General features: G+C 46.0%; 1 protein-coding gene across 1 annotated transcript; it reads left to right on the top strand.

The window, feature by feature from the left end:
• Positions 1-516: 516 nt before the first annotated feature.
• Positions 517-22,351, top strand: ERICH3 (glutamate rich 3; the record flags this gene model as incomplete). The annotated part of the gene is made up of 17 exons (XM_082287414.1): positions 517-681; positions 1,023-1,212; positions 5,461-5,554; positions 6,166-6,291; positions 6,894-6,965; positions 8,721-8,849; positions 9,485-9,568; positions 10,043-10,192; positions 11,525-11,737; positions 12,352-12,526; positions 13,283-13,469; positions 15,849-16,144; positions 17,912-18,133; positions 19,199-19,666; positions 19,968-20,114; positions 20,882-22,251; positions 22,343-22,351. Exons 4-17 carry the CDS (start codon positions 6,217-6,219, stop codon positions 22,349-22,351), a joined length of 3,597 nt encoding a protein of 1,198 aa, XP_082143540.1. The 5' UTR covers positions 517-681; positions 1,023-1,212; positions 5,461-5,554; positions 6,166-6,216.
• Between the last annotated feature and the right edge of the window lie 116 nt (positions 22,352-22,467).

Below are 22,467 nucleotides of genomic sequence, written 5' to 3'. Positions count from 1 at the left end.
GGGGGGTCACAGAGAATTGAATTTGGCAGAATAATTCCATCAGTTTCTTGAGAATCTTCTCCAGATTTGACTGGATGGGATTTTGGAGGCAGTGGTTCCCAGTGGCAGCCTGCTTGGTGCTGCCATGGGTGGTTGGAAGGGTCGAACAGGCTCTTGTATTTGTGCCGACTTTGGCATCTGCAGGAGAGGTTTGGGGTTCAAAGCGAGGAGTTGTGTACAATGCAAGGGTCTGGAAACTGCTGTTCTATGTGTTTCTGAAACAGAAAAGAGTGGAATTGTTCTAAAAAGCAGCTGCTCTTGGTTAATCTCATTGTGCCCCAAATAATTTGTGCTGCCTACATTTTCTAGTCATTAAAAGTGTCATCTCCTCTCTATTGTAATTGTCCTGTGTCTGTTCCTGACTTCTTCCTGTGCTGCAGGATGATACAATAAGTTAGTTTGAGACTTTAATTACAGGGTTGGGAAGATAAAATATCAAGAGAATATTGATGTTCTTAATAATTGCTACCTTTACAGAAGGCAGATCAATATTGCATGTGGATGATCATGCCACAGAAAACTTGAGGATGATGAAGTCTAACTTGGAGCAGATGCATCAGGAGGGAAGGTTGTCCCTGCTCCTCCTTGCTGCTGGGATCTCTGCTCAAATCAGTCGCTCTGTGGACCCTGGAAGCATTACCTGTGAGTTTGTACTTAACTGGGACTCACAAGAACTGCAGGAAGAAGGGAAAAACGAGCATGGAAGGGTGGTTGTATCTCCTTTATTTCAGTAAATCAGGTGTCCATTGCCATGCACACTTTGGTGCTTCCTGGTGTCTGGACTGAGAGACGGAAATCAGGATTGATATTGGAAATGCATTGTGTCACCTCATGCTATGTTTTTAATATCCTGGGTCTGTGTTGTTTGAAAATGCCTTCTCCATACTTCTATTTTTAACTTTTCTTACCCCCCCCCCCCTTCTTTTTTATTCTTTTCCTTTTTCCGTTTTTCCTTTCCCTTTTTCCTTCCCCTCCCCTCGCAGTCCGGAGCTGCTGCAGCACCAGCGTCCTGCAGCCCCCACGCCAGCCCTACCCATCTGGGGTGTTGTGGCTAGTTCTGGGCTCCTCAGTACGAGAAGGACAAGAAGCTACTTGAGCGGGTCCAGCAGAGGATCATAAAGATGAGGTGTCTGAAACACCTCTAACGACGAGAGACTGCCGAAGGTGGGCGAGGTTAGTGTGGAAAAGAGACAACTGAGAGGGGATCTCACCAATCCATACAAATATTTCCAAGGGGTTTCAGAGAATGGCGACAGGCTCTGTTCAGTGGTGCGCAGCGACAGGATGAGGAGCATGTCCATGAACTAAAGCAGAAGAAGTTCTACCGCAACATGAGGAAGAACTTCTTTCCATGGAGGGTGGCAGAGCTCTGGAAGAGCTGCCTGGGGAGGGTGTGGCGTCTCCCTCTCTGGAGACGTTCCAAACCCACCTGTCTGCGTTCCTGTGTCACCTGTTCCAGGTGACCCTGCCGTGGCAGGGGCTTGGACTTGGACTCTCCAGAGGTGCCTTCCAACCCCAGCAGTTCTGGGATTCTATGATTCTGTGACGCCGCGGGGTAGCGGGGGCGGCGGGCGGAGCACCGGCTCCCTCCCGTTTCTCTCTCTCCCTCCCTCCCGTCCCTCCCTCCCTCTCTCCTGTCTCTCCCTCCCTCTCTCCCGTCTCTCCCTTTCTCCCTTCCCTCCCCCCGCCGTCTCCTGGCGACGCCCGGGACGCGGCGGCAGCGCTGGGCCCGCCGAGGCCGCGGCCACCATGAGCGTCCCGCAGCCCCGGTGAGTGGCGCGGGGCCGGGGCCGGGGGTCCGCTCGCTGTCGGCCTTTCAGCCCTGCGGGAACAGTGACACGGTCGGGGCCACCAGCGGCGCCTCCCTGCAGCGCTGGGGCTGGGGGAGAGGGGCTGTGGGTGCCCCGACCTGCCTCGAGGGATCCCGGGGAAATCTGCCCGGCTGCGGGCGAGCGCCCGGGACCCCGAGGTCTCCCGTCCAGGTAAGGCCTTCCTGTGCGCAGGGATGATGGAGCCGCGGGGCATGGGGCTGCTGGCTGCAGGTGATTCCCTAGTTATCTGCCTTCAGACCTGCAGGTTTTGAGTTCAGAGAATCCGGACGTCCCCGAGCAGATGTCACAGACAAACAGTGAGAAACAGAGAATCTCTGCAGGTCTCCATGACAAAATGTGGCACATCCTGGTTTAGTGGGCAGTGCTCTGAGTAAGGAAGCGGCTTGCTCCTGGGCCACACAAGAAATCAGTTGCCGAACAGTCCTTTGGCTCGCAGTTCCGTGTCTGGTTGTGTGGCTTAAGGCTTCCTCCGGGGGAAAATGGCAGACAGGTGCCAGGTAGAGCACAGGCACCGTGATCCCCTGGGACTCTGCCAATTAGTAACTGCAGCTTGGTGCTCTCTCACATCATTTATTTGGTGATCACTGATTTAATTTCACTGTGAAATATTAACTGTGAAAACACATAGGATGCCTGCTGTGGCTTTGTCTTGATGTTCGTCCAAACGAGTGAGAGTGGTCTTAAAATTTACCATGGTACACAGCTCTGGCTTTGAGTGTAGTGCTTTGGGTAAGCTGCCAGCTGAGAACAAATATACTAATAAATAATAGTGTCAATGATGATAGGATCATAGAATTCTAAAAAACCCCAAATATAAAATTACTGACCTAAGAGTGACATGCTGTCACTGGCTGCGATGCCAGAGAAACAAACATGACACTCATCTTGAGAAGAGCTTCAGAGGTACTCCAGGAAACTACAGATCAGTCAGTTTAGGTTCTGTGCCAGGAAAATTGTCAGCTATTCTAACAAAACCCCAGCATTTTTTGAGAGAAGAATGAACAGGATAAATGGGCAGAGAAAAAGAAGTCCCAGGAATACCCAGAAAAGGGGTGTGATTACTTTGACACATGGGCTGTAGAGAGCTATCTGAGGCTGGTGCTTTCCCTTTGCTGTGTTTTTTCCTGACATGGATTTTGTCAGTTCTGCACTTCTGCCTGTTGCAGAGGTTTTAAAGGTGATGTTTGTGTGTGGTTCTTAAATGCTGGAATCTTGAACAAAACAGCTCAGACAAGTACTTCTCTTATCCTTTTGTTGATACCATGTGCAGACTAAACGGGACCAGTGGCTGCTTTGCTGGAGTGTTCCTAGCCATCCCTGAGGCACTGGTCCATGCCAGCATTTATGGCCGCAGGGGGTTCCAGGGCTGGAGTGTGGCTGCTCTGGGCAGGACAGCACAGCCAAACCCCAGTGGGCCCGCTTGCATTCTTTCCAATGATTTAATGGGTTTTGGTTCAGGCCCAACACATTTCCTTATTTCCTCTAATACCCTTTTGAACTCCGAATTTAATTCAACATTTTTGAGGGCCACAGTGTTCATAATTTAAATGAGAAAAGACATGTTCCGAATCTTTGGTGAAACAGAAATTGCCACAGCACTGTGTTCAGGTGGGAGCTGCATTTTAACTAGTTACATGGTGCAGGAAATCTTAGATGGAAAGAAGTGAATGAAAAGGAGTTGGATTGAGTTTCTCCTCTGCCACAACACGCAGTTGCCAGGTGATACCATTAATGAGTGTTTAGCACAATTGGTGGAATCTGGTGGTTTCAAATGCAAACTCTGTATTAAAAAAGTAACGTAGAACAGTTACTATCATACCAGTGTTTAACTGAAATAAAAAAATTCAGCCAAATTGAATTTAATAAAAAAATAGATTTTATTCCGCGGCTGAAAGATCGGTCACACAGAAAGCCACATTCGAGAAAAGCAGCTCCAAGCCCGGGGTCGGAGCTGGGTGAACACGCACAGATCTGACCTCTATCGCACCAGAGCTCCCAAGTTCACGGGTGCTGCTCCGGCCGGTTCCTTTTTATACAGTTTTTGGGCAGAGTCCAAATTAATTCTATTCTTCTCGTAATTTTAGCATATTCATGAAGTTTTCTTGTCCCGGAGTTGGGCTGCACAAAGCCTTTCCTGGGTCTGATGAATTGTCCATCCTGGGTTATGTGTGGGCCATTTCTGGTGATGGAAGGGCCATTTCTGGTTCCTGGAACAGTTATTTTTAGTTCCCGGAATGTCCCATTCCTTATCAGCTGAGATGTAGATATCAGAAGGTGGTGATCAAGTCGTCATGGTGTCAATGTCCTGGTGATAAGATCCAACCCCATCTAGGTGGAATCCTCACTTATTGTGAGAGAACTTCTTTTAATGTTGTGAAATTTTTCTCTCAGCCAGGCTGGTGGAAGGATTTTGAAACTCTGTCTCTACATGGTCTGATTACATTCCAGTTTTATACATAATAGCACGAATTACATACTTTATTTATAACATTAACCAACAGGCATAAAAGGGTAAGCTACATTGTTTGTTTAAAGCTTAACTTATTGTTGGCAGATACCTTTGAGGTTATTGTGAAACTCCACATAAAATTCCAGTAAATCCATGATCTCTTTACTTTAAAAAAATTTGTCCTTTCTTTCCTTGACTATGCTTTTGTGTGTGGCAGATCAGTGTAGCAATACACATATAACTGAATTATCCAGCTGAAGGGGATGTAATAGAGGTACAGTGGCATTTAAATCTACAGCCAAAGAAAACAAGAGATTAGTCTCTTGTGTTACTAAAACACATCCTGCCCAGAGACCCTAAAGGTCAAGCTGAACATATTATGCAACATGTACCTGAGTTTGTAAACTGTACAAATGTGAAAGGATTTAGAGTATTATAAACTGTGTCCTACTGTCTCTGACTCTTTTCCAGAGGCTGAAGTAAGATACAGTTGTGCTAAGAACAGTTTAAAAATATAACTTCTAATTATGGATGCTTCCATTTTTCTGTTCAACTTTCACATCTGAGGTTCAGTTTTTTGAAGCTCTGATCTGTGGTAACTGTGATAATTGTAGTGAGGCCTTGGCACAGGTTGCCCAGAGGAGCTGTGGCTGCCCCATCCCTGCAAGTGCTCAAGGTCAGGTTGGATGGGGCTTGGAGCAACCTGGGACAAGTTGTCACCAGATTGCTACCACCAGGGCCCCTGGAGAGTGGCCGGGGAGCTGGGTCTGTGCAGCTGGAATCCAGCTCCAGGCACAGCACTGTCCTGCCCATGGTCAGGGCTTATCATGCCAGGAGCTGCTGTGGGAGCTGGTCGTGGAGGAGGCTGTCAGGGCTGGCCTGTCGGTCCCTTGCCGTGGTGGTGGCAGTGCTGTTACACACGGAGCTCTTGGCCTTATGTGCAAGTCACTGATACGAATTTCCAGGAGGTCACAAGATACTGCTTTTACACAATCTAATGGGCATTTATGTGACCAAATGCAGGATGATTTACTAAGGCAGCTTTTTGTGTAGCAAACTATTGGGTAGCTCTGTTTAACTTAAACTGTAATAATTTTTCAGTCGAGGGCATTATAAACATCTCCATTGATTTTATTGCAGATCTCTTGCAACCTACAACAGTCTTACAGACAAACATCTGGCTGGATATTTCAGCAATGCCAGGATAAGACGACATCTTCAGAAATCAGGACTGGTGAGACTGAAAAGTTTTCCTCAATTCTGCATTCAATCCAGAATATTTTTATGCTTTTTTTCCGTATTTCCTTTTGCTCATTGGAATTTCCCTTTGCAAAGTGTTTCAGTTTGCAGATATACAGCATCATATTGATTCACTCAGGGTTTTTACACTGTGAAATATAAGCATCTTTGACTTGTTGTTTAAATAGCTTCAGTGTTACTTTTCAGAAGTGTTTAATGGAAAACTGAAGGATTTGGTAAAGGTGAATATGCTGAATATTTTTTAAAAAACATTGGTGTACTCCTAGGTGTGACTCTCTTTTGCACAGGCAGGTGCAGTAGGGAGGCAAGTGTTTAATCCTTTCCATCCCATTGGGCAGTGGCCTGTGAAGAGTAAGGCTGAGCCCTAGGCTATTAGAAATGTGGCTGCTGCTCCTTCCATTTGGCTGGTGGAGCTCATGGGGTCAAAGACAATCCCGTGCTGGAAGGTGAGTTCCAGCACCATGGCAGGGGCAGAAGTGGTAGCTAAGCAGGAGGAGGAAGTGGTCTTCTGGGAAATTGTACTGTTTCAAAACATACTTTATTTCATCTTCTCCTCTTCAGTAACATTATATTTGTGTATGGCAGATCTCAAAGAGTGGAAGAATAATACCTGAGAAAGAATACCGTCTCAATGCCATGAGGAAGGACCACCAGAGATATGTCCAGGAGTGCTTGGCTGATGCCATATTTCGTAAGGTCCTTGACATGGAGGTATGCCCTTACTGAGGATGTGTGAGCCTTCTCAGGTGCTTCCTTGATGACAGCAAGGGGCTGCTAACTTGTGCTGGACTGTTTTCCATATGTGCCCTCATGCTCCCCTGGAAGGCTCTTTCCTGCTGGGAAAAAGGACAGTCTTGTGCTTGACATTCCCCACATGAAACCTCCATGGGCCTCTCATTGTCAAACCATGCTATTGTGAGAGCAGGCACTGTCCTGGCTTCGTTATTGCTTTTTGACGGCCCTTAGATTATGAGATGATATTCACAGGGCTAGTTTGCTTAAAAAATCCTAATAAAACCAAACCAGTTTGAACATGTTTATATATATTGTCTGAGTACAAAATTTGTGCATGTTCTTGTGGCGTATCAAGGATGGAGTTCTACAACTTTACCAGTGCTCAGTTGTTCCCTTGGCTGTGTGAATATATGCAGGTGAAATGCAAATAGATTCAATCCATAGTAGTTTTATTACAGGGCTCAATGAGGGTAGTGGCCAGGGAGAAGACATGGGACAAGCAGGACAGAAGCGTTCTCGCATACACTGACATCTCATCATGCCCAGTAATGAGATTTCTCTTCCTCTTACATTGATAGCGTCATCATCAGCTGGAGATAAAAAGGAAACTTGAATATTCTGTGAGGAAAGAGGGGATGCAGAAAATCAAGGTAAGGCTTGAGCACTGTTGGGTGCTGATGGGACCTGGCAGTTTTGCCTGTGTTGAGTAATAACCATGAGCCTGTCCAGTGATTAACTGAGACAAGTGCTCCTGTCTCTGACACTTATGGAAAAGTACAAGAAACAGGCAAGTAGAGGATGATCCTGCCCCAAGTTACGTCTCCTTCTTCCTTTGTCCAGAAGTTCAGGAGCTTTCATTTAATTCCTTCTGAATCTAGTTGTTATTCTACTTCTGCAGTGTTCTTGGTTGGGTGATTTAATCATGAGTTGCATGAAATGGTACCTCCATGCATTTCTGTATGGTAATTAATGTATCTGCTGTCTGATATGTCTGTTCTATGCTCCATTGTTCTTGGTATGACAAAAGTTATTAAATGTTCTCCTTTTCCAAGGCATCTGTGGTTTTATGTACCTTCTTCATATTCTGTCTCAGTTTTCCAAGCTGAAGGTCCCTCAGTCTGAATTTTTCTTACCTGAGCCATTCCAGGCTTCTCATTACTGTTGCTATTTTTTTACCTTTTCTCATTCTACTGTTTCTGTTTTGAAATGGGGAACCATAACAGAATGAATAATTCAAGATACGTTTTCCTCCCAGTAATTCTAGACCCTCTCTGCTTTTGACTGCTGCTGAGCACTGAGCTCACGTGTTTGGTTGTTTGCCTCTCCACAGGATTTGGGCAGAACTGGCATGTGAATAACAAAAAGAGGTTTTAGGAGCCTTCATTTAGGTGTCATGTAGGTCAAACTTGATTCTGTAGTTAGGGTCATTGAAATCTCGTAGAAGTCAATGGTTCTTCTCCCCATGCAATCACCTGAATTCATATGGGAAAAGTTATCCTCATTTTGGCAGAAACACGCTCAGTATTTTATTTCTGTATTAGGAACCTGAATGCTTTGAGAGGAGTGCCTTGAGAAGGTTGCTGCTTCATTGAGCAGCTGCTAAACAATGTCAGATCTGTTAAATTGTAAATAATAACATCTATGAGCAACTCATCGGGTAAAGAGAGGAGGAGATTTTCCTGAAAGACACTGGTCACTATGGAAATTGCAAAGGCGTTGTTTGCTGATGGAACTCCTGTGGTAGGAAGCCACCCCATGGAAGCAGTGATTCTGGCACCCTGTCAAAGGATCTTGGGCTTGGATAATTTTGGAACGTAAACCAGAACTGCTTCCTTCTGTAAAACGCCTGCAGATACCTGATCTGTATGTGCTGTGCTGGGGTGCAGGAGCCTGGCTGGAGCCAGCGGTGTAATTTAACTCTCACCTCATACATTCAGTAAATTCATCTGAGTCGCCTGTCTGAAAGGAGAAAGGCAGATGGCTGGGCAAGGGAGGGTAAGAGAGAGAGCTCTCTCTTTCCAGTGGGGCAGTCATCCCAGCATTGGGTTGGTGAGAAGAGAAGGTGGGGGAGAGGCTGCAGTCAGAGCAGGGAGGTGGCAGGTGCACTCAAATTTAAAAAAGAAAGAGACCTTCAAACAAACCAAGAATTATGAGATACACAGAAACAAGCAGATGAATTGAATATGGTGGGTCAGCAGCTGAATGCAGCTGCAGGAAAATGAATCAGAGGTGGAGACAAGTCTTTTTGCTTGTCCCTCATTCTCCCATGATTTCCTTCCTTAACCAGCTGTTCCATTGGGTCCAGGCCAGCTGATTGCCACAGCTGTCCAGTGAAAGACATAATGAGACAGACATTGCTGGTTTTGGATTTAGTGCATCAGAGACGTAAATTCCTTTTCTTTCAGGTGGAGCAATTCAGAGGATCACTGGAAGATGTCATCCCTGTGCACTCCCCGCATCCACCACTGGGTCCAAGGAACCGTAATGGGCTCAGTCCTTTAGTGGCTGGAGAACGAGCTGGTCGCTCACAATGGGTGAGTTTCATCAACTTCTCCTTGGGCTGTCATGGAAGCACAGACAGCAGGAAGTGTGCACATGGACCTTGGTACAGAGCATTCACTGCCTGGATCATTCTGGGTTAGGGCCTCATCCTTGATTACTTGAGGCTGATTTCCTGTTTGCTGGGTTGGTTAAAGAGGAATCTCCAGAAGCTAGTGTTGCACGAATGGCACATCAGGTCCTAGGAAAAACCCCAAAAACTTTGCTCTCTGATAAATCTGCTTCAATCTTTCCCTTTTAGCTGCCTCATGGCCTCAGGTAGGCTGGTATCAGTGTGTTGAGCATTGTCAGTGGACACAGGGGCTATAGACAAGGTTACACATGGTGTAAGGTCCTGAAAATGATGGGGGTCTTCTAGAAAACAGAGTTGAAGGGGTGAAATCAGAATGGAGCTCATTTCAGAGGGCTGTGGTCTGGGAGCTCTGGCTTTTGCTCTTTGTTAACAGCAAAGAAAGAATGCTAATATGCTCTTGAAATATAATGGTACTAAATCCTAAAGTGAAAGGTCAAATATATAGCTCAGTTTTAACTGGTTCTCTGTATCAATAATGATAATTGGTGTAGTTTGAAAAGAAGCTTTCAAGTCCTGAATGGCCTTCTCTTCATATAGAGGGCACCTGGACTTGGAGTTGATTATGGTGGTGGACATTGTCCTCATCAGCACCGAACCAAGGAGCCTGCCCCCTCTAAGGTGGTGAGTTAACCTCAGTTACACAGTGCTGTTAGGCTTTAACATTTTAACTTGGTATTCTGAAGGGCATACAAGGAAAACATGAAATAGAACAGTCAGAAAAAAGCTGAGTATTGAACAAAAATAGGTACATTTTTGTTGTGCATTCTCTCTGTGTCTGTGTGATGTCCATGTGATGTCCACTGCTGCAGTTTCTGTGAGTTAATTGTGTTTGCTCCAAGGCTGTGTGGTGAAGAGCCAGTAGCAAACCTTGTATTTATGACCAAGAGTTGTTTTGGATGGTCAGTTAGAGGTGCCTAAAGGGGTCTGGCTCTTTGGAGACAGACTAGAAAATGTCATGTCCTGTAGGTACCTGAAGTAACTCATCACTTCCAGGTATCTTCATCAGTGCTATTTTCTTTTTTTTTTTTGTAGTGCTGCTCTGCACTGGAAGCTGCATACTGAGATTTTGTCATTGTTTTCTTTCTCCTTTTATAGAGTTCCTTGCGACCAAATACAGCTCCAGGAAATGTGCAGCAGCCCCCTCGCCTTCAGCCCCTTCATGGCTGGGCTGCAGCAGGGTTTGTACCAAAGGCTTCCAAACAGAAGTGCCATGCACTGGAACATGATCAGCAGTTTGCCCATGGGGTGAGGCTGTATTTCATTCTGAAAATAATATAATTTTAGGGACAGTTTTATAGTATTGTTTAAGTACTGTAGTTCCCAGAACTGTATACGACAGGGAGCATGCCTTTCAAATAGCATCAGCTTTTATTTGAACTATCCTTTTCCACTTCCCCTCAATTTTCAAGACACTGTCTTACTGGTCTAATGCCCGGTTCTTGATCACAGTGAGGAAAAATGTGGTGACTTACCTTTTACAGTATAAAATCTCTCTGCATACAAAATTTTCTCCCTCTATGTGGGTTTTCTGTTATGTAGAGCGAGTCAGACACCTGGTTAACTCCAGTAACTCAGGAATGTTTTCACTTGCAAGTCCTACAAGTTTTTGTCTTCATCTACAGCTGCAAAGTAGCAAAAACCTCCTTTTTTTGATCATTCCTTCTACTAAGTCACACTAGTGGGCTTGGAGAATGGGAGTCAAACATGGTCTTGATATATACGCAGTTACTTTCAAGTAATATTTGGACTTGTCTTCTGCTCTAGAAAAACACAATGTAATTGGCTTTGTGATATGCATTCCATGGGGTGGGAGGGTTTTGGAGTGGGACTGTGATCTGCTACCACTGCCTGCCAGACACTGTGTAAATAGCTCCCTTCTGCTCTGCATTTGCTGTGTATTGGGATGGTCATGATTCTTTCTCCAAGAATTTGCTGGTTCTGTTTATGTCTACTTAAATTATGGGTGATTTAATGGTTTCTTTAGTGCTCACAACTGACAAAACAGCTAAATCAGATGTAAGTTCTGAGAATGTGATGCAGAACTCGGAGCCACCGCATGCAGCATTTACAGAACTTGTTCCCTAGTGATGTCTTGCTCTTCAGGGCCCTGGTCCTCTCCATTTCATTCTGCAAGAGGACTAAATCTCTACTCAGATGAGGAAGCAGCATTTTGAATCACATCTTGTATAACTGATGCCCAGTGATGTTTCTGTTGGACGACTGGCTGCTCTGGGGATGTGCTTTCCAGCTGCAAGGGAGCAGCAGTGCTGCAGGGCCGTGCAGGGTTCTGTCTGAGATCGGACCTCTGCAGGGCTGTGGCCAGGGCTTGGTTTACAGTGCTGTCTGTATCTCTGAGGGTGACATTTTCAAGCAATATGAATGTTGCCTTGCAAATTAAAATAAAGGGGTTTAGCACAGAAATATTTTAGTGAGCAAAATTTCAGGCCCTGGGTTAAGGAACTATTTCAGAAGGATGCATGTTGCTAAATGTACCAAGCAGTCAGACCGTGGCCAGTTCCGTATGCTCGGGAGCTGTGTTTGCAAAACCTGTGTCACTTGGTTAAAATGTTTTTTCAGGGGGAGAGGAGTGGGTTAAGGCTGATGAATTCAGTGGAGTACGTGAGTGGTGTATCACCGTATCAGCTGCCTGTCGTGAACCCTGGTGTGGCGCCAGTGCCACCGCCCCGCCTGCGCAGAGGGGACAGGCGTGTCGCTGCAGTCACAGGTGGGGGGCCCACAGGGAGACGGTTTCGTCCCACCACTGCATTCAATGAACAACTTCTATTAAATGTAAGTAGTCTCTGTCTATGTACAGGTGTATTGCCTTCCTCACTGGTGTCTTTGCTTAATGCTGAAAGATGTGCATACCTAGTTTGCATAAAGAAAATGTGTAGCTATTAAAATACATAATTGCTATGCATGTCTCTGTAAGCTAAAACATTTGGTGTTTTTCATCAGCTGGGGAGGAAAAAGGTACTGAACAACGACCTATGGCAACAGTTACTCAAAGCCTTCCACTTCAGTCAGTCTGATCCAGGCTGTAGCTGGCACTAGAATTTCAGGGATTTGTGAAATGCCTTGAGTGTATGAACACTGCATCAGTTACACTGTCTCCGGCCAGTTTTAACTCCTGTAAAAGAAGTTGTAGGAACCCAGGACTAGGAGGGATGATGTGGGTCATTAAACCTGGTCCCTGCAATTTGGGGCTATTCAATGCATTGGGTTTTCAGTTGGAAATATATCCCAGACCCTTTGCATGTTACAAACATTTCCCAATTTAATCAGCTCAGTACTTGTCATAAAAGCCTTGAAGCCTCAAGTGTGCGCTACACAGATGTGAGCTTTGTTTTCACCCCTTGTTGAAGCTGGAAACTGAAGGCATTTCTGTGCATTTTCTGCTGCAGAATACTAGAGGGTTCCCCAAGTCCCCATTATGCAGCAACGCCTTCGTCACCATGGTCTACCTAGGAAGGAGTAAGAACGTGTGTCTCAGTTATTACAAGGAGGAAATCAAAGTCTATCAGCAACATTGTGGATCAGAAAACATTTGTGTCTATAAAGGCAAGCTGTTGGAAGGAGGTAAGGATAGAGTCAGACAGTTCATGTTGATTTTGGCAACATCTTTTTTGGCTAAAACTTTGCCCTGACATCAGAATGATTTCAGCTCAGCTTGGTCAAGATATATGCATCCAGAGATGTTTATACCATCTGCCTCCATATTAAATCTGGATCTACTGTCCCATGATTGAAAGTGAGGTTACAATTACTTTTGCAATGATGGTAGAAGGAATTTAGAGAATTGATTTAACAAAATACTTGTGGCTTAGGTTAATTTTCTGTAGAGATACATGGTTAATAGAGTAGTCATAGCAATAAATTGTCCTTAAAAAGGGGTTATCTGAGTTACTAAAATACATCAGTGAATGATGCTTTTTATTCCAGAAGGAAAAGTACATAGTGGGAGCCCAGTTCCCATCTCTTTTTATGTGAGTGCAATTCCATCAAACCAGTAAAAGATGAATTGTGTTCTGGGAACCTGGACACAGGAAATGGCTGAGAGGCTCTGGCCTTTTTTCTGCTGTAGCAGGGAGTGGCCAAGCTGACAGTGTGACACTTGTCCTAGCTGTCCCACCTTAGGATTCTGGGGCTGGCAAGAGCCAGGGCTATGTGTGTGGAGGGGTAGAGTTTAACAAACTATTGAACAGACCTGAGAACTCCAGTGCCTGTCCACAGAGGGCTGGGTGCTGTGGTGATGCAGTTGAGATACAGCAACTGAAACAGGCTGACAGTGAAGTGTAATATTTCTCTTTGAACCCTTTCTTTCTGTGATTGCAGATACCTTCCAGTTCACCTCCAAGAGGCACCAAGGGTTCCCGTTCAGCCTCACCTTTTTTATCAACGGGATTCAAGTTGACAGGCTGAGCTGTTGCTGTGAGTACAAACATCAGAGGCGTTCCCGGCTGCGAGGCAGACACAGATACTTCAGGGTTCTCAATGTGGAGGGAGCATTTCCTTGCTACAGGTACAGAGACAAGTACACTTTGCTCACAAGGACTTAGTTTTGAGAGAGTTTCTAACTTGTTTCTCTTCTTTCATCTCTCTGGCTCCACACAGCTCTGTAGAGCCTGCTCTGTTTCTCAGGAATGGAGAGGATTCCATGGAATGTGCAGGATGGAGGTTACCTGTCAGGGTCTCACACCTAAGAGTATGAGCACAGCCAGTTCCCTGTGCCTCCTCAGCCTCCCTGTGCTGTGTGCACGGCAGGGACAGTGTTTGTGTCGGAGGTGGCTGAGCACGGGGCAGTGGCAGTGGGGTACCTGTGCCACCCCTGTGTCTGTGGCCAAAGTGGCAGTGAAATAAATACTGAGCATGCTGCTCAGTTAGCTGTGGTTTCCAGAGGCTTCTTTTTGTGGTAACTTATTTCTAAACAGCTCTGCCTCTGAAGTGAGATTCTGTTGTAAGACCCCCGACTCCAGAATAAGGCAGCACTGAATGTTTGCCATGGTTCAGAAACCAAATCTGTGCAGAAAGGTTTTGGGCTTGGGCAAAAGTCAGTGCTGTGACAAACAGCTGTGATTTTGCCAAGAGGCTTTAATTTTCATAAAATCTTCCTTTTCTGTAATTGTTCATTCAGGCCAGACAAGTAAACTTACGGACATGTGGATAATTTAGAATCTTTTATGTTCTTTTAATAAATAATTTTTAAACGAGCAGCAAGCAGTTGGAACAAGAGACTCTCCACAGAGGTGTACTCTGTTCCTTCAGATAAGGACGGAATTCTAAGAAAAAAAAAGCCATTTTATTGTACCATATTTTTTTACTCCAGTCTAACAATGAACATGATTTATGTAAATGCATGTTCAAAGGATATAGTGGCTATAGGTTTTAGGAAATGCCCAAATCTCAGCTTTTTGTGATTTCTAGAACGATTTGAAGTGAATTTTCTGAATTTAATATAGTATCCAAAAATTGGATTAATTCCTTCCTGAGTTACTCCCCCTTTGTGTCCCCCTTCCCGTCTTAGTGATATCTCTCTCTTCCTGCCTCATACCAATCCAGCCAGCCTTATCTGATGACTAAAAACCACCTCCATTAACCTCATTTTCCCCATAAATGACAACTATTTTCACATCTCTTCAGGCCAAGTGGACTTGTGTTTGTTTTCTGCTCTATGACACACATTGAATGCCCACTCTGGTTCCCAGTAAAAGTCCCAGTTGATTTTCCCTGGTGGGTCAGGGCTTTTGCTCACAAAGAGGTGATGCTGTCATGATTTCCGTACCATATAAACCTTGTTCTGTGAGTTTTCTGCTGGCCAAGGTCCAGCATTACTGTACAGCAGAAGTGCTTCAGTATCCCAAAGGTCCCTGGAAAAAAACACCAGGAACAATGCATTAAGAGGTAGGACTCTTCAGAAATGGTCATGTTTATGTTTTGTGCCCACAAAACAAAAAGATTTCTGGCCTGAATGACCGTGGCATATTTCACAGTAGTTTGGAGTCAACTAGAATGTGAGGAGAATTGCAATCAAACCTTACATTAAAAAAGAAGTTTTGGGGGAGGAAGATATTTTAAAACATAGTTGTCTGTGAAGAAAATATGGTTTCCCAGAGAGATTTGGGATTAGCTAAAGTGAAAGTTCCAGTTTCAGTTTCACCCTCTGCTTGCAGATTTGACTCCCTGTACTACACACAGCATGGTGTCTTGGCCCTCATGGAGGGTGTAGTGTGGTGTAGGGTGGCTTTTCATGTCTCCAGTTAATGTTCCATCAGGATTAGGAGCTCTTGTCTCTTGTCTGGGCATCCTGACTGTAAGAGAGAGAGAGGACACATCACTCCATTTTATACAAGAGGAGCAGTCTCAACAACTCATTCAAAATGCTTTGTTTTCCATCTGTGTGGGTTTCTTTTAGGTAGGCAAACAGAACAGAAACTGAAAATTATTAACTTTCAGTCTTCTTCCCCCACAGTTCTTAGACCCAGCAGATAAATTCAGAAACCCCCACTCTTACCTACAAACCCTCAGTTATCACTCTACTGGATGTTACAGCAGGATCTGGATCCAGAACATGTCTGACTCAGAACTTGTTTGCCTTTCTCAGTGGTTCTGTCTTCACAGCCAATGCTTGGTGCAGCTTCAAATTAATGGGCACTTGTAATAATTTTGATTCTGCTTGTATGTCAGTTGTCACCTGTAAGTGTAGGCAGCATTACTCTCCTTCAAGGAAGAGCTGCATCTGTTTTAGGGGAGCTCCCAGGGATTTCAGGGTGCTTCTCCGTGTGAGTTCTCCATTGTGGCAGTGCAGAGGCAAAAGGGTATTTGCTGAAATTACTATGTCTGCTGTCCTTCATTGTTCAAACGAAGAAAAATGTGATACTTCCCAATTTGTGTTATTTTATAGGTGCATTATTGCAATGGGTCTGGACAAAAAGCTATCCACTCCCAAGAGGAAGATTGAATACCATGAGGAGAGGCATGTGTATTCCTGGGAACATACTGTGCACTGTGAGCCAAGTAACAGCTGTGTTGAGCAGAAATCAAGCAAAAATTCAGAGTCAGTCATCTTACCGGGTCATGAAGCAAGTATGGAAACTGTTGATGAAACACTGGAGACTGGAGAGGAGTACAGAAGAGAAGAAATGGAAAACCAATCTAGTCAGGAGAGCGAAGAGAGTCAGGAAGACACCAGTAAAAATGGTATAGTATTCCCAAACATGAGTAGGGAGTGAGAAATGGGAGAGGATGATTCTGGAGAAGGTATGGGATTGTGGGCCTCCAGCTTTGACTGGGGCATGAGAAATGTGGTGATGTCTGTATTTGGGCAATAGAATTAGAGGGGCTCCTTTCAGCCATGCAGCAGGATGAGATGGTTTGCAAGAGCCAAGAAAGTGAGTAGGGAAGGGTGGTGAGGCAATGACACAGGTTCCCCAGAGCAGCTGTGCCTGCCCCATCCCTGGAAGTGTTCAAGTCCAAGTTAGATGGGGCTTGGAGCAACCTGGTCTACTGGAAGGTGTACTCCTCTATGGAAGAGGCGTTGAGCTCAGTCTCTGCCTTTACTTACTCCTTCTCACAGTCTTCTTTAGAGGCAATCACATTTACAGAGAGATCTTAATCCCTACTTCCTATTCCTGTTTTTGCTTTCGCAGTTCTGCAGTGTTACTGCTCAGATGACTTGTTAGTCCCTCCGGATGTGTGTTTGGGATTAATGAAGCCTTTTTCCTTCAGGAGGAACTGCCCTTCTGGCAATTACCTAAGGAGGCCTGACTGCCAACAGTGCAATTGGAATCTCAATTGATTTTTAATACAGAAAAATAAATCTCCTTATTCCCTTAGTTCTCATTGTCTTGGTAATTGTTTATTTGCCTAACTGGTTCTGCATCAGGAGCTCTTAATTTCTGTCTTTGGTGTTCTGTCACTTCAGTATGTTAAAAGCCCTGATGGAAGGAGAGGAGGGCAGCAATAAAATCTGTGAGGTGAAGAATGATGGCCACAAGGGACAGCTGGTATGGCAGCAGTGACAGCTCGCCTGCCTGGTGCAGGTGTGTTCCCTTGCCACTGTGTGCACAGGGAGCCTGTGGTAGCAGTGGAGCGTCTGGATTTTAGGTGGGAATCACCGCCACCCCTGTGTGCTGGCGCCTGGGATGTGCACAGCACAGCTTTGGTGGGGAAGGGGGGTCTTCTTTGATGCATCTGCATGAAGAGGGTCTTTACCTCCAGAGCTGAGCAAAGGGCTGGGAGCTGGACTCAATGATCCTTGTGGATCCCTTCCAGCTCCACTTATTCTATGATCTGTCGGATGTTGTAGCTTGTCACGCTAGTGCCTGCCTGAAATCCAGAATGTGGATATAACAGTGGTAATTCTGTGCAGGCTTGCTTTGTACTGGGTTTTCCCCTGGGCCCTGAAGGAGCAGGTCAGAGCAGTGTGATAACAGAGTGCCTCTGCAGTGCCCTTTGGCTGGAGTTCATTAAATTAATTAAGCTTATAAGACACTTCTTTGCGATTTAGGCATGTCAATACACACTTATCGTACTTTGCACTGCAATATATTACCTTTCTCCAGCTTTCTCAATTGCTTGTAATATTTTTTTCATCACAACCAGTTCTTCTCCTGTAATAAGAGATTCTTACATTTAATTTCTGAGTTTGCCCAGCTCTAAATTTTTCTAGTACTTGCCATGGCCAGTAATTTTGTTTATTTTTGTTTTAATGTATTAATCATTCTCAGTGCACCAATCAGTAGTTTTGCTGCATTTTTGCTACTCTATGAAGAACACAATGCTTTTTTATGATAATGTGCTGTTACAGTTCCTATCTGTGGTCTTAGATGCTCTCATGGCTTTAAAAAGACTGAGCAAATTCAAGGGCAAAAGGAGATTAATGAAGTTAACTTCTGTCTGCTTAAAAAGAATTTTATTAATTGTGAATTCTCTTTCCTGTCTCAAAGTACAATTCTTCTATTTTAGAATATGATGAAGATTTTGAAGCAGATGAAGAAGTTGATGAAGAAGGACAGACTGGTGATCAAATGAATGGAATGTCAGAGTCATCCTCAGATGATAAAAACCATAGTTTAGACTATGGAAAGGAGAGTGAAACCTCATCCCAGAAGGCACCGCAGGCCTCTGGCAGTGAGAAAGATGGAAGTGATGGATATTCTGACAGGGACTCTGAGGATGATCAACAAGGTTAGTTTTGTTCATAACAAGGCTTAGAGAAGCTGACCTGATGCATGTTTTACAGTTTGTGTCCAGTATATATGCTGAGTCTGCATAGGGAAACCTATGCCGATCCTTCTGAAATGGTAAAAGACAGCTGTTTTATCTATTACTAATTTTACATCTGCCACTGAAATGCAGGCAGCCCCCTGGCAGTGAGAGCATGGGCCTCTGCTGAGCTATTTAGGTGCTGAGATGGAGATGGAGCCAGGCTGCAGGTTGGCTCTAAGAATCTAGGCAGGACAGCCCTCCACGTCAGCGGGCACTCACATGTGGGAAGCTGTGACCCCTTACACCTTCTGAGGGGTCCCAGATTTCTTGGTGCAACATGTTTTTCAGAACATGCACTTCTGCATGGATTATAGTTCTGACACTTTTTACTAAGCCTGACTGGATTTTTCTGCCTTGAGTTAGACCAATCTCTTCTTGAATCCATGCAGATTGTGGACAGCAGCAAGGCTGTGCAGCAGTCAGCTCTGCTGTTCAGCTCACTGTTAGATGAAGGATTACTGCCTTTTTTTCCCCTCAAATTTTCCTTTTATGAATTTAATATGATGATGTCTGTATGTTTTTTTAGAGGAGACAGTGAACTTCATCTCCAGTTCAACCTGAAGGGTTTACACAGGGTTTTGGAGATCTTTCTAGTACTGAATAAGTTAACAGAAGGGCACTGAGGGATTGTTGCTGTGGTTGAAATCTTTCATCAAATGAAGCTCAAGAGTCTATGCTAAACCTTGTCTGAGCTGTATTTAGAGGTGCATTTGGAGGTGTATTTCTGTGTGATTGATAGAACTACTCTGGTTTATTTCCATTATCAGAAGAAAACCTCCATGTTAAATGGCTTTCATTTTAATACTTCATACATCTGGGCAATGTTCTTCTATTTACACTTACTGGAATTTTGTCATGATATCCTCAGATGGTGTAATTCAGAGAATGCTATTCAGAGAATGCTATGTGTCCCTTTGTGAGTGCCCAGTGAATGCAGATGTTTAGTGACAAATACTAAATTAAAGTGCTGTTTGCTGTTTTCAGAGAGGAGGCCTGCAGACTCTCTCTCATCCATGAGCACTCAGTGCAGCACTGAGACTGACTCTCATGCTGAAATGATGACAGACAATATGAATGGCAAAGAGGAGTGCAATATCAAAAGTACAGCTGATAGTGTAGCACATGTACACTATGGAAATGAGAGTGGGGAGAAGAAACTGCTCAGAATGGAGGAAAATCAGGAGACTTCTGCACTGGAAAAGAAAGGAATAGATGAAGCAGAAAAGATAAAACCAGAAGATCTAGAAGCAAGGGAAGATAATAGAATTTCTCATGAAAACATAATGGCAATGCAGCCTCAAAATCCTGAGGTTAATGGGGAATCCAAACAGACTGGGTCAGGAGAAAGTAACATGAATGAGGAGGAGAAATGTCTTCCAGTGCCTTGGGAAAGCAGGGCATTGAACATGGAGGATGGCAATGAAGAGTCTCTTTGGTGTGAAGAAGGAGGTGGTGAGTACAGTCCCTCTGCATAGCTCTCCATGCCTGTGCTGCTGTATTTGCCTTTGTACTCATTCTTGGTGCAGCATGGGGAGTTGCTGGACTTCTTCAGGCTGCTGGAATACTCTGTGCTGTGAGCTCAATATCCACTCAGAATGTAACAGTGGCTCGGTGTTTCTCTGCTGGTGTTTCAAGTGTAAGGATTTGTTCAAAAATTTTAAACCATTTTAAAGCTGAGATGGCTGAATGGCTTCTACTCCCTTTTTGCTCTTTAATGGTTTCTCCTTTTTGCTTCCTGTTTTCTTTGTGATAGTTTCTGAAGATTGCAAACCAGTCCAGGAGGAAATAGCAAAAGCAACTGGAAATGATCATCCTGTGAATTCTGACCCTGAACCTGGTGGTTCGTGTGCCAGTGAGGAAGAAAAGAATGCAGCAAGTACAGAGTGTGATGCCAGTGGAGGTATGATTGGCTGTCAGTCAGGGACAAGGATTAAATCTTACTCAGCTGAAGTGTTTTAACAGAAGTGTTTGCCCTTTCCTTCTCCTTTGGCTATCAAAGTCTCCCTGTGCTTTTTTTCTTTCCTAACTAAAACCAGGTGATGACTAGTTGGCATCTGTAGTCATGTATAATTAATGACTTTTTGGCAGTTAAATGGTTCTGGGAGAAGAATCCATGCCATGAAAAAACTGTGAGTCAGGAAAATAGCTGTGGAAAGCAGGAATGTAGGGAGGTTCCATGTGCTTCCAGGTAGTGTGCAGCATCCTTGGGAAATGCCTTGGTTCCCAGGAACAGGAATCAACCCTGTATTATTCCCTGGTGTAATTACAGAATCCACAGGAAGCTGAGTGTTCTTCCTCCTTTGTGTGCATACTTCAGATGAGCAATTTGCCACTTATTTCTGAATTTCTGAGTGTCACTGTCAAGCTTACAGGTGTTCACACACACACCTGAGCTCCCTGCAGGAGGGAGGGAGGCAGAGCAGGCATGACTGGCCTTGCATCAACATTTTTCCTTAAATTCTTTATGCCAGATGCCAGAACAACAGTACTTAAAGACATAATCAGAGCCCAGGGACGTGATAAGAAGCAGCATAGCAAGTTCTCCTTGGGGGCCCAGGCTGATGTCCCTCATTGTTTGGCAGAAATGGCACCTTTAACACTAACCCTGTAAAGCATGTAACACTGACATGGTGCTGAGTAAACCAATGTTTGATTATTTCCTAATAGCACCAGATGGAAATTTCTTGGCAGACGGGAGGAGAAGCCTTGATGTGCAGGAGGCAGCGGGACAAGCGGTACGAGAAGGGCAGGTGACAGGGCAGAGACAAGCCCTGGAGCAGGACGGTGCTGCTGAGGGAGATGCTGGCAGCGGAGAGGCCGGAGGAAAAGCTGCACGGGCGGGGGATTCGCTGCCCCGGGCAGACACGGGGGCTGCGCTGGAGGAATCCGCACCTGAGGAAGGCGCCGTGGCAGAGGAACATCCCAAAGGAAAGGAGACAGGGGAAGCAGTGAAGTTGGGCACAGAAGGGTCACCTGGGGGGCAGGAGGTGCTGGTGGAGGGGTTGGAGAGCGAGGTGGCACTGGGAAAGCTGGCACCTGGGGGAGAGGGGCCAGCTGGGGCACTGCCAGGATGGGAGACAGACACAGCTGTATCCCAGGGGCAGGAGGGGGCTGGGGGGATCACTGAGGCGGAGGCTGCAGAGAAAGGCCTCAAAGGAGTGGTAGGGCTGCCAGCAGAGGAGGACGTAGGTGAGCCCGTGTCTGAGGCAGGGGAGTCCCTAGGAGAGAGAGGGTCTGCAAGGAAGGGCACTGTGGTGGGTGCTGTGTCAGAGGGAAAAGAGGCTGTGGGGGATGTCGACGTGGCAGCAGATGGGATTGCCAGAGCTGTTGGCCCTGAAGAAGAGGCTGTTGAAGAAGACGTTTCTGAAGGGGAAGAGGCTGTGGGAAAGTTTGGGGCTCTGTGGGAAGCACTAGGGGATATGCAACCAGGAGAAGCAATGCCTGGAGAGAAAGGGTTTGTAAAGCCAAGTGAGTTTTCCCAGCTGAAAGTGTCAGGGGAAGAGTGGATGGAGATGGGGAAAGCTGTCGCAGGAACACCAGCACTTGAGAGTGCTCAGGCATGGGAGGTGGGAGGGAACAGTCTCCAGCGAGTGGAGGACACAATGGAGGAGCCTGACAAGGGTCCTGTGCTGGAAGTGGCACCTGGGTTAGGGGCACTGCGGGATGCTCGGGGGTATCCTGTCACTGAAGGGTCATCACAGGTGGAGGAGGGTGCAGCAGAAGCACTTCGGAGTGGAAACCCGTCTGCGGGCAGCAAAGCGGAGACAGAGATAGCAGTGGAAGGAAAACCTGAAGAAGAGGTAGTGGGAGGGTCTGCAGGGGCGGCGGGAGCGGGTCCGGAAGGTGAAGAGGAGGCCACAGATGGAGCAGCAGGTTCAAAGGAGCCGGCAGCTGAGACAGAGGGGCGGCTGAGGTGTGGAAAAGTGAGAGGGAAGGGGAGGTCTCCCGGGGAGGGGGTGCTGGGCGAGGCGGCGCTGCCGGCCCCGGGGCTATCCGTGACCCGGGCCGGGGAGCCCGGGCTGGTGGCCATCGCTGTGGTGGGCGGCCAGGCCGGGCGAGGAGCCCTGGCTGGGGAGCCGGCGCTGGCCAGGGGTTCAGCAGTGGCTGGGGGTGGCGGAGTGGGCGCAGGGGCGATGACACAGGAGGGGGTGACAGGAGCAGTGCTGGGGGCACAGAGCGGGACAGGCGCGGCAGCGGCAGAGGAGGTGTCAGCCAAGGGAAGAGGGGCAGTCGGGGAGTCTGGGAGAGACGGG

This window comes from Coloeus monedula, assembly GCF_965178545.1.
Source record: "Coloeus monedula genome assembly, chromosome: 9".
NCBI lineage: Eukaryota > Metazoa > Chordata > Aves > Passeriformes > Corvidae > Coloeus > Coloeus monedula.
This window is presented reverse-complemented; position numbering and strand designations above follow the sequence as displayed.